Here is a 12,229-nt window from a genome sequence, read left to right on the forward strand (position 1 = left end):
TTTTAAAATGCATACATAGAAAGACCAATTCCTATATGTTAACTTTGTCCCTCTCTCTTTCTTCTCTCTCTCTCTCTCTCTCTTTTTTTTTTTTTTTTTTTTTTGTGAAAACGACGTAGATGCACGTGCTGTCGTGCCTCCGGGTAGCTACGCCCCTGGATAAGTTTACCCGGATTTCCGGGCTCGGTAAACAACATCTCCGTAAAAATGAGGATATGCTATCCCGTTTGAAATAAGTTTTCTACAGGTACAACCAAACTTCAAAACCAAATCTTTATATCTATGGACGAATTTAGTAGAGGTTTTAAGTAATTTGTGGTAACGAAATCCCTGAATTTACTAGTAATACATAGATTACGTTCCGATTGAAATCCAAAACGTAACAACAGACAAGGGCATAGCGGACGAGTTGTGATATATAAACACCGTAAGATGTACATAATCGCACATCACCGTCCAAAAAAGCAAAATTAAAATCGTCCCTTTTGTCGTAAATTTTCAGTGTAGAGTTTCCCGTGTAAACCTGTAATATCTTAATCTAGGAAAGGACAGTTATTACCGTTTATACTAGTACAATGATTTGATTTATTTAAAGTAAGTTCCTTTGGGTAAATTTCGGCAGTATATTTATAAAATTCTTGATTATTTAAAGAAAAAAGATAACGGTAATTGTTGTTGAATTTATCAATTAAATGCAATTTAGACGGGTCTTTACTGAGTTTGGTTATAAACTGTTTAAAGTTTAAAGTTTGTTCTTATGGCTTCCTGTTACACCACTTTCACATGTCAGGGGAGGACTGAGCTCTCACAGACTTGTATAACCTCGCCTCATCTGGAGCCTGTAATTCAGTGGATGTCGTTGGTGGGTATCTATCGTTTTTTGTTATTTCTTTATAAGGGCTTTTTATGGCTTGCTATACGGTATGGGGTTTGTTTGTTTTTTGAGGTCGTACGATGACATATAGTTATGTATACATTCTGGCCTTTTATAATTGGTCTTTGATGGGTAGTTGTCTTTTTGAAAATCATACATCTGATTTTTGATATTGTTACAAATCTTATTCTAACTGTTACGTTAATATTGTGTAGAGAGCTTGTAAATTTGGATACAGTATATTCATTGCTCCTTTGAACAAATCAAACCTCAGCTCCGTTTATGTAACAATATATCCAAGTAGATTCTAATCCTATGTAAGGTGCTGAAGTTATAATCGGGGACCCTTTTCTTTGCTTACTGTGGATTATTTTAGTTACTTTGACCATGACTAATTGACATCAGAACCAATCGGAATTTATCTCATTATATGTCACCAAATTTGCAAGTTGATAATGGAAACTCCTTTTCTGAACTTATGTCAGTCTTCTGTTAACAACCAAAATTATTACCGCTTGACTAGAAAGATCACAAATCTCATATTGAGGATTCTCCACAGGGATACCTAACCTTATTGATTATTTTTCAGTGATAGTAATTTTTCACCTTGACCTTACACGCGGTAACCTAAAAATCAATAAGGATTTTCGTCTTATATATGTGACAATATACAATAAAGTACTTGATTTCTTTATCAGCAAACTAAAAATGATTGACGGACGGACGGACAGACGGATCAGAACTAAATGTTCCCGCTTCCTCCAAGCGTTGAAAAAAACAAAGGAAAAAAAAGGAAGTAGAAGAAAAACAATACTATAATGTAGCAAATAATGCTCGTGGTTACTGAAAGATTGCTCAAACTACTAAACTTGCTGATATATGAAATCATGCCGCCCACACTGTACCTGAATATCTGTATTCGTACTTATGGGAAGATTTCATTAAGCAACGTCATAAAAGCGGGTTTTCATTTCTTTGTTCCTTTACTTAAATCCTTTTGGCCATTTTTCTCTATTCTTTATTTATTTCGACCATTTTTCTCTATTCTTTATTTATTTCGACCATTATTTTCTATTCTTTATATTTCAACACCCCATTATTCTCTTTTATTTATATTTTTTTGTCTATTTTTCTCTTTCTTTTTGTTATCCTTTATTCTGCCTTTTCCGTTGTTCTCTATTTAAATCCGACCCAGGAACACTCAATATTGAAGATAAAACTATACAGTAAAATAGTGTTAATTGTTTTTAAGGTATTTAAATTTCTTTGGAATTCTTGCATATTGGATTATTTTTGATACTTTTATTATTATTCTATTTTATGATAATTGTTAATATTCCTCGTTGGTAATAAAATTCCAAACTTGTCAACGTATTTACACATCCCTGACGTTCGAATGTTTAATTTCGAGCGTTCCTGCATGGTGAAGGTAGATCCATAAAGTGCTTAAGACGCACGAAATTTATAAAGCTTTTATTCCGTTTAGGCTCTTTTAATAATTGTCCTTTTGGTACGTATTTCCATTCTAGTGTTTATCATTTATTATGCTTAATAAGGAGTGCAATAATTATACTTTATTATTGATTCTGTGACTAACACGTCAACAAAAATAAAATAATTTTTACTTTCACTTTAGTTTTTGTTCAAAGACGTTGCACTACATTGTGCTCGACATTGTGTTGTTCTCGCAGGCCGTTGTACGATACATCTGATGATTCAGGGCAATACACTACATTGTGTTAAACATGTACTGTTTACAAAGTTGTATGTTAAAAGACTATACTGAAAAATACTCAGTGACCTATATTAAAGTTTTAAATGTGTGATTTCATAACCAATTTTTTAAAATAAGCTAATTTCGGGGCCTTTTATAGCTGACTGTGCGGTATGGGCTTTGCTCATTGTTGAAGGCCGTACGGTGACCTATAGTTATTAATTTCTGTGTCATTTGGTCTCTTGTGGAGAGTTGTCTCATTGGCAATCATACCACATCTTCTTTTTTATATAAACTTACTTTCAGTATAATCAGTGTGAGAATTCTTTAAGTTTATTATGTTTTATAATATAATTGCTTTGAGTTTTGTTCCGGTAATCTGTAATATCAAATTTATTTTGACAAATTGCTTAATTTGATTATGTGTTTTCAACAATATTCAAGTATATTGAGCGATTCAGTATATTTTCTATTATTGCTAAGATCGATATATTATAGGAAAACACCGGGGACTCATTCTTATTAACATCTTTATGTTAATAAATTGCCTTTATTTTTGGGGGAACTCGGGATTGTACTTTTTTCGCGGGAATATGGGATTAACACTTATTGGGACTGGGGAAGTAATGATTACATTTTAGGGATCCGGGAAAGAATGGTTCATTTTTCAGCCTCGGAGTCATTTTTTCTGGAATTCTGGATGAATTTAATAAACTTGAAAAAAAACTTAAGAAAAAAGTGATAATCACAAAAACTAAATGCGAATTATTTATAAAAAATACATTAGGAGTAAGAACAAAATTCATAAATTTTGAATATTTTTGTTTACAGTACTATTCCGACAATAAAAATATGGCTAAAAAGATTGAAGTATTGTAGCCGGATATTAGACCGATTTCGATCAAATATTAGAAACAAACTTCCGGTTTAGAAATTATAATGATTATTTTTTGGCAACAAAATAATATTTCATCAACGTATAAAGAACTTAATCAAATCTAATGACAGGTAATTTTATATATAAATGGTTTAATGCTCGCATTGCATAAAACCATGTCTTTTTTATTAAATATCCTGTTTCCTTGTTTGTATGTTACAAATTGACAACATCAGCTCTGTTCAACACCTGACTGTCTGACGCTGAGTCATTTTTAACTATACGATACATTTGAAATGCATCTATAATAGTATATCGACATTGTACTCAAATATTACTACAACGTTGATAATATCTCTATTTTTGTAAAGGTAAATTAACCCTTATGGTTCACACTTAAAAAACCATCATAAACTGAACTTCTGAAGTGAAGAAGACCTCCCAAATTATGTATACAATTGTAGTTCTAGTAAAAAAACATGTATTTTTATATGGTACATTTTTAACCTTATTTTATAAAAGTTAAACCAAGTGATTTGGGTCTATGTGAATGGTCAGGAATTCATGAACCCATGATTCTTCTTGGCCTTATTCATGTCCCGTCTTTGCAACACTATCTTTTGATGTCTCTGTGCCTAAGACAAAAGGCTCACGTAACCCGCCATGCTGCCCTTGAAATTACCTCAACTGGTTCTACAGTTATGATTTCTGACCACAATAACTAAAGATTAAACAGGAAACAAGTTGACGGAACAAACTACAATGACTCTTTTTGTCTGTAGGAAACAGTCTGACAATCTGACCATCTCAAATATGAAAAAGGCAGACCTGGTGAAATTTTGGAGGTCAGAATAGACAGTTCGGAGGTTTTCTTGAAATATGTCTGACATGTGAAGAAATTTTCAGAATGTTGAGATCTGCCTGCTGTCCATTTACACCAAACCTGTCAATGACTGTCAGACGACTCCTTATAACAGTTATTGCCCTTAAAAGATTTTTTTTCTTTTATTTATGCCTATTATCTATAGTAGATTGAGTGAAACTTTATATACATTTGTAGCAAAAATGATCAGCAAGACAAAATCTACAAATCAGTTAAACATTGTGGGTCTGTACTCTATATTCTATACTCCTGTCTTTAATTTTAGTGAGTGGCCTTTTTTGATTCAAAATGCACAAAGCTCTTTAGAGCCTCTAGTTTATTGTGTCACCTCACAGCGTTCAGCATAGGATAACACACAGAGATCACTTCTGTTAACTAGCAATGTTATCCTCGTCTTCTTCCTTATCTGTGTCACACTTTGTTAATCCACAATTTCTTGAAAACAGCATAACAGATTTCTACCAAACTTGCACATACTTTGTATTCTTATGCAGGACATGAAGTTGTGCACCTGCAATTTTAATTTTTGATTTGAGGGATTTTTTGGGTTTTCCATTCCAAAACATGGATATACCCATTTTTCTTATATAAATCATATATATAAGTAACATATATCTTCCTTAGAAGACTAAAACATTTTTATCCTAGAAGTCATATACATGTAAATAGATATATTTGTAGTTTTTGTGTACAAACATTTTTTTTCTTCAAATCTTCGACTTCAAGCTCAAAACATAAATAAGGTGGTAATATAAAGATGGTATTAATTGACATGTCTACAGATATTGTTACCAATATTGGTATTAATTGACATGTCTACAGATATTGTTACCAATATATGTACATATAGTGCAAAATGTTTTTTAGTTTACCATTGCAAAATAAAGATGTAAATATACATATTTTTCTTTTGATTTGACATACTGTACTGAGGTGTAGTAGAAGAAGCATGTTATTATAGGTAAGATTTGAATGTTGTTACAGCTTGGCCAAATATATAAACAGAGATTTAATGAGTAGCATAATTGCTGGATCCAGAAAATGGGGAGATTTTTCTGGGTTTTTTTCTGACAGATTTTTTAGAGGAGATGTTAACGTTCATTAATTACTTGAACTGTTACAATAACCATGACTTAGACTTGCATGTTTTTTTTCTTCAATAGTCATTGATCTGAATATAACTACCTTTAGTATAAATTGGGAAGAAAGCTTTGTTTACTATTTTCTGGATCTGTGCTGAAGATATGTCTACATTTTGAATGTCTTTTTGTTTTCCCCATGTATAATGCAAATACACATGATACACTGTTCAATAGATGTCAAATTCGGTACATGTATATAGATGTCATTTACCGGTACATGTATATAGATGTCATTTACCGGTACATGTATAGAGAATACCCTTACCTGAATATGCATATTTTAGGTAGAATAGATTTTCCATTATATTCAGTTTTAACTATGTCTGATTTGTTAAAAAAGCCAACTTTTGAAATTCAATTTGTAAATGCTTATTCAAATGATTCTGCTTCATCCAATATTGATGTAAACATTGCACACAAAATCAGCAAAATCCTTTCCCAGAAAACAACTTAAAAGACAGCTTCAGTTCCCAAAATATATCAAAGCTTCAAAGCTGTTTAAAAGCCTGTTATACTGCACATAAACACAATGCATACATAAACAATGTATATATTAGAGACAGAAATTTGTAACTGTTATGCCAATGAAAATCATTGGCTGATTCAGGGGGAAGGGGTGTAGAGGGCAAACCCTTCCCCCCCACTTCCCCAGTTTATCGAAAAAATGATATATAATGCTCTTGATCAGGATTAGCCCCTGAAAATTGATGCTTAATGGATTATCATGTATATTGGTATTGATTTTCAGTTTGGTTTTTCTTGAAAAACACTTTGCTTTTCTATTACAGCTTTAGCATGTTTAGAATATTAAAATAAATTTTTATACTAAAATGTGCTTTAGGTTGGCCTTCTGTTGTTGGGTTGACTTCTCAATGACATTGAGTCGATATTTCCCTCTCTGGTTCAGATTTAGTTTGCCTGGCCACATCAATATTTTATTTTGGTACCACACACTGATTCAAGGAAATTTATTTTCTAAGACTATTTTTGTCAACATAGTCCATCCTATTGGCTTTGGAATTACCAAGGGTTCATAATCAAATAGGCAATAATTCATGAAATTGCTTTGCAGTGTTCACTTTAGTTTGAATTTGATCACAAATTTGAAAGTAAACATTGGAAACCCAGTGGTTTTTACAAAAATGATATTGTTCAGTGATTTTGTTACGTCTGTTATTAAGGGTTACCCTGCTTCATCTTGAAGTTTACAGAGACAGTCATATTTTATGGAGATTGCAAAATGGTCCATGTTAATACATATAAAAAAGATGTGGTATGATTGCCAATGAGACAACTCTCCACAAGAGACCAAATGACACAGAAATTAACAACTATAGGTCACTGTACGGCCTTCAACAATGAGCAAAGCCCATACCGCACAGTCAGATAAAAAGGCCCGAAATGACAATGTAAAACAATTCAAACGAGAAAACTAACGGCCTTATTTATGTACAAAAAATGAACGAAAAACAAATATGTAACACATAAACAAACGACAACCACTGAATTACAGGCTCCTGACTTGGGACAGGCACATACATACAGAATGTGGCGGGGGTTAAACATGTAAGCGGGATCCCAACCCTCCCCCTAACCTGGGACAGTGGTGTAACAGTACAACATAAGAACGAACTATAAAAATCAGTTATACAGTCTTCTTTCCACACTGAATTAGCATAGTGTATTTGTTTGTGTACATGTAGGTTGTACAATTTGTAGAAGATGTTTTTTAATTGATATGAACACATAAATTTTTATTAGTCATGATTGCTTTTTATATCTCTTGTATCAGTAAAATTTTGACCAGAACAGGTGTTTTATATTATTAGGACATGATGGTATAAGAGCCGTATTCTGTCTAATTTTTCACTGAAAGAACTTTAATTCAAGATTTCCATATATCATGTTTATGTCTATCGCAAACATGAGGTTTTAATTACATAATCAGAAACAGATAGTTTAAAATATATGACCTCATATTATATGTAGTTTTGACGTCATGGAAAAGACTTTTTTCTCAAAATGTATGAATTTTGGTCAATTTTCAGCTATGATGTGATATAGATTAGGGATTAGACCACATTGTACATTGTAAAATACAATTGATTTTAGCACTATGTATATTTTACTGAGACAGTGTCTTTTATACTACCACTTAATTTACACACAGTTGCAGTTAATAACATTCTCAAAACTTTCTGCAAGCATTTCAAAGACTCCTAAATTTATCTAAAAATGGTAAAAATTGTGGAAAGCTGCAGAAATAGCTTTTTTCCCTTGCTTGTCATTTTTGACATAAAGCAAAGCAAAAACATTGCCTAACTAATTTTTGAGGGAAAATTTAATGACTTGTTTTGTGTACCGGTAAGCCAATTAACTGCCTATTTCTAGGATGTACATGAATGACACTTTAGTGATTAAGAATTGACTTGTTTAATTAAGTCCCCTAACTGAATATTTGTAAAGTAACAAGTAGGATATACACTTAGATTTGTCAGGTATTGTTTAGTTTACACAACCAAAAAAAATATGAATTGATTCATACATGGTAAATTATATTGAACACATACATTTTATAGTTTGAACACTTTTTTTTCTTATTAAGAATGACCATTTTAAAAAATGATAAGTCTTGTCTTGTCTTTCCCGATTCCATCTCTTGTTATCTATTATCATTTCAGCTCCAAAACTGTTACTTAGATTCCTTTCTGATTTAGAATAAGAAGGGGGTTCTGAAAATGATTTGTGACTTGGGAGTATGGTTCAATTAACTTAAAGATCCATATTTCTCTAATTTTGTCACTTTTTTCACATTTCCCAATCGATTGTGAAAAAATTGTTCTCCTCACTAGTGAAATATCTGTTCTCGGCAAATGATTGGTCGAAATTTAATTATGACGTTAAATTTACTTGATTTCTTCTGAATTCCTGATTGTGACGTCATGATAAAAGGCGACCATGCCTGATGACGTCACACATAAAGAACACAACTTTCTGCAAATCTTTGAAAAGGAAGGATAAAAATCATTAGAGAAACAGATTCCACCACTATAACTCGTGTATTAAGATATTTCTCCACTCTCAACAGTTAAATTTTAATATTTTAAGAGCTCGGCAAGCCTCGCGCTTTGAATATTAAAATTTAACTGTCTCGAGTGGAGAAATATCGTAACACACTTGTTGCAATGGTGGAATCTATATTTACTCATAGTCAGAGTTGAGTTAGGAAATTGAGTTCAAGCTTAAAAATAGATCTTGTTCATTCTTAAAATATTAATTTTTTTCTATAAGTAAAAGGTGCTATTCCCTTCTTAATCAAACACTTGAAATTAAAAAAAAAACTCTTCAAATAACATATGTTTATAGTTTATGTTTATCAATTATGGACTTGTTCCGATTATATTGACAGAGGACAAAGGTTCAAATATAACGTATTGACTGAGTGAAAGTCCTTAATTTATATATAACACATGTAAATAGTGTGAGTTTGAAAATTATATTGACTCGATGTTACAATTTTTAGTAACATGGAGTCAATATCATTTTAAAAATTGTAACGTCAAGTCAATATGGCAAAATAGTGAAAAAATACAAAATATATATTAGGAAACATGTGACCAAATAAACCAATGAGAAACAAGAAAAATCAAACTATATGTAATATTGTTATTCATGGACTGAATTGGAACCAAAATTAATACATGTATAATTCTGCTTATTGTTTCAAAGTCTGCATGAATGAGTTACTTCTTGCAACATCAATTTTATTTTTGTGTGAAACAAGAACATTTTATTTGATATATGTACAAAGAATGTAAACCCTCTTGAAAGGTCTTTATATATTTGAATTCTTCCAAGTTGATATAGTTATATATATATATGTTAACAGCTAAACTGTAAAAATCTGAATTTCACAGCTTGGCAAATAAAACTGTTTGAGTTATTCCCCTTAGATAGACATTATGCTAAAGTATGTTAATCTTGGTAATTGTGGACAAATATATCAAATTATATTTTTTGATACAGGTAATAATGTATAAATAATACAGGTGATCAAATAATGGATCCAATACACATGAAAACTTATCATACCTGAGAGGAACTGTGTTCATGCCAGATTATATTATACCGGTACTGGTAACTGAAATAGGGACAGACAGTTGTATGTTTAGCAAGAACACAATATTTGAATTGAATTATTTAATATACTATGAATAAACCCTGTTGCTTTGATTCAGACATGTTCAGTAACATAACAACCACAAAAGGACTTTTTCTTTTAAGGGTCATTTTCTGAGTATTTGATGGTACTTTTCTGTCATGTTAATTTTTCAACCCAATATCTTTCTTTCTTAGATGGAAAATAATACCCTTTCATCTAGCTAGAATTTGTAAGAACCTGTAGAACCTGTTCCTAAAATCCTTGAACAGTTAGTCATTTACCCACATAACAATGTTTGCGAACATGTTTGAATCTTACAAAAAACTGTTTAAGGCTTCAGTGTTTGTGAAAATGTCTGTATCTTACAGTTTAAGGCTTCAGTGTTTGTGATCATGTCTGTATCTTACAGTTTAAAGCTTCAGTGTTTGTGAAAATGTCTGTATCTTACAGTTAGAGGCTTCAGTGTTTGTGAACATGTCTGTATCTTACAGTTTAAAGCTTCAGTGTTTGTGAAAATGTCTGTATCTTACAGGTAATTAAAAGGCTTTATCTGTTTCCTCTACTTCTGATTATATGGAAATAACAATATTTACTATGCCTGAACATGCTATGGATCATTTTGTTTGATAAATTCTTTGCCTTTAAATAAATGTACCATTTTATTTTTCAGACATTTAAGATAATGATAAAATAAAAATGGATGAGTTGTATGCAGAAACAGATTTACTACTTGCAGATCAAGTGACCATGGACTTGAATACTAAATATCGTAGTGGTGCTAACGGGACTACAGAAGGAAGATCAAGTACAGTCAGTACTGATGATGAACTGTTAGATATTGGAGACGGCAGGATGGAGGCACTAGGGAACTGGGCAGACTTGGAAGAAATGGAACCCAAATATTCAAGTAAGTAACCTGCAGTTGCACGCAAATGAATGCAGTACAATTCAGGTGAGTAAAGATGCTAGATGAAAAAACTGTAAAAATGTTGGTAAACACTTAATTAAAAGTAAGGCATTCCACAGAAAATTTATATATAAATATGCAGGTAAGACATATATACATGTTAAATGTGGTTGATTAAATTGACAAAGATGTTATAAATCTTTACAAAAACTTGGACAATGCTTCTTGGAGAGAGAATTATGTCTATTGATCTTGAGATGGCAATATCATGTTATTTTACTTAATTATGTAACTAACTGGAAAAATTGATTTCTGTATTTCTTCTCGTCATATTTATGCGTAAAAAAATCTTAATCAAGCCAAGATGTTAAAATTTAAATGAAACAAGAAAACAGTACGTGTACCGGGGTTGACATAACTCTCTAAAATTATAGAGTGTATGTCCCTTCTTTGATTAGTAAACATGTTTATTATGATGTGAACCTTTGAAAAATCATGCTAAATTAGGTTTTATTTTGGCTTGATTTCTCAGTTCACTAGACATGAAAGTGTAGATGATGTAAAGGGGAAGAAGACTCATGATTTTGGGGCAATAGGTCAAATCATTGTTAATAGAAATAGAATTTTTGGAAAAACAGTTTCTGAATGGTAACTAGAGTTTCTCTTGCTTGATAAGAATAGTTTTATACAGATAAAATATATAGATAAGGGGAAGAAACCTATTGATTGTTGGTGTCAGTAGGAAAGTTCAAGGTCACTGTTACTAAAAGTTGAAGAACAAAAATGAGTAGCTTGGGTTTCCCTTGTATACTTGGAATTCTACTTACACACATGGAAGATATAGGGAAGGAGAAGAAGCCTTTTGATTGTGGAGTAACAGGTCAAAGGTTAAGATCACTTATTCTAAAAAAAGATTGTTTTCTGTCAATATGAATTGTAACACATTCATACAGGTGTAAAATTAGCAATAATAGTACGTTTATTTTTCCAACCAATATATAAAGTCATATAGAAATAAGAAGATGTGGTTAAATTGCCAATGAGACATCTTTCCACCACAGACCAAATGATGTAGAATTAATCAGCTAAAGGTCACTGTTTAGACTTCAAAAATGATTAAAAACCAATACTGCATTATAATGTTTTTTAAGTCTGTCTGCCCGTCCTGTATCATGTTAAATTTTTGGGTTAATGTACATTAACTTCAAACACTGTACACATGCTTATTCTGATGTGAATTTTTTTGATTTTATACCAAATTACAGCTAGTTCACTGAACATGGAATTTTGATAGTGTTAATTTTATATCAGTACTTTCTCAGGCTAAAGTTTTGGTTTAGGTAGTTTTTGTCTCGCCTTGCGAGACATAGGTATTACTATCTGGCGGCGGCGGCGTAAACTGTTTGTATAAAGCTTTATATTTCAGAAGGTAGAAGACTTGGATGTTTCATACCTTGTATGCAGATAACTTATGTTACGAAGTTTCCATCTGTCATATGCCCATTGTCCTTGACCTCATTTTCATGGTTCAGTGACTGCTTCAAAAAAAATTACAGCTTTTTTGTCATGTGAATTTCTCACTTATTATTAGTAATAGGATAACAATATTTTGTATATGGGTTCCTTGCAATGTCTACATGTCCATCAGACAGGGTTAACCTGACCTCGTC

At 31.8% G+C, this 12,229-nt stretch overlaps 1 protein-coding gene across 5 annotated transcripts in view; it reads left to right on the forward strand.

Moving 5' to 3' along the window:
* Window positions 1-3,503: 3,503 nt before the first annotated feature.
* LOC127736679 (H(+)/Cl(-) exchange transporter 4-like) overlaps window positions 3,504-12,229 on the forward strand; it is an 80,332-nt gene continuing 71,606 nt past the window's right edge. For 4 of the 5 annotated variants that reach the window (XM_052247254.1, XM_052247257.1, XM_052247255.1 and 1 more), the window contains exons 1-2: window positions 3,514-3,596; window positions 10,323-10,559. In XM_052247254.1, the coding sequence (XP_052103214.1) occupies window positions 10,349-10,559 (211 nt within the window). In that variant the 5' untranslated portion in view covers window positions 3,514-3,596; window positions 10,323-10,348. Of the gene's footprint in view, window positions 3,597-10,322; window positions 10,560-12,229 lie in introns of all 5 variants that reach the window. The other variant, XM_052247256.1, reaches the window with a different exon arrangement.

Source organism: Mytilus californianus, unplaced genomic scaffold, assembly GCF_021869535.1.
Source record: "Mytilus californianus isolate M0D057914Y unplaced genomic scaffold, xbMytCali1.0.p SCAF_35, whole genome shotgun sequence".
NCBI classification, from domain to species: Eukaryota; Metazoa; Mollusca; class Bivalvia; order Mytilida; family Mytilidae; genus Mytilus; species Mytilus californianus.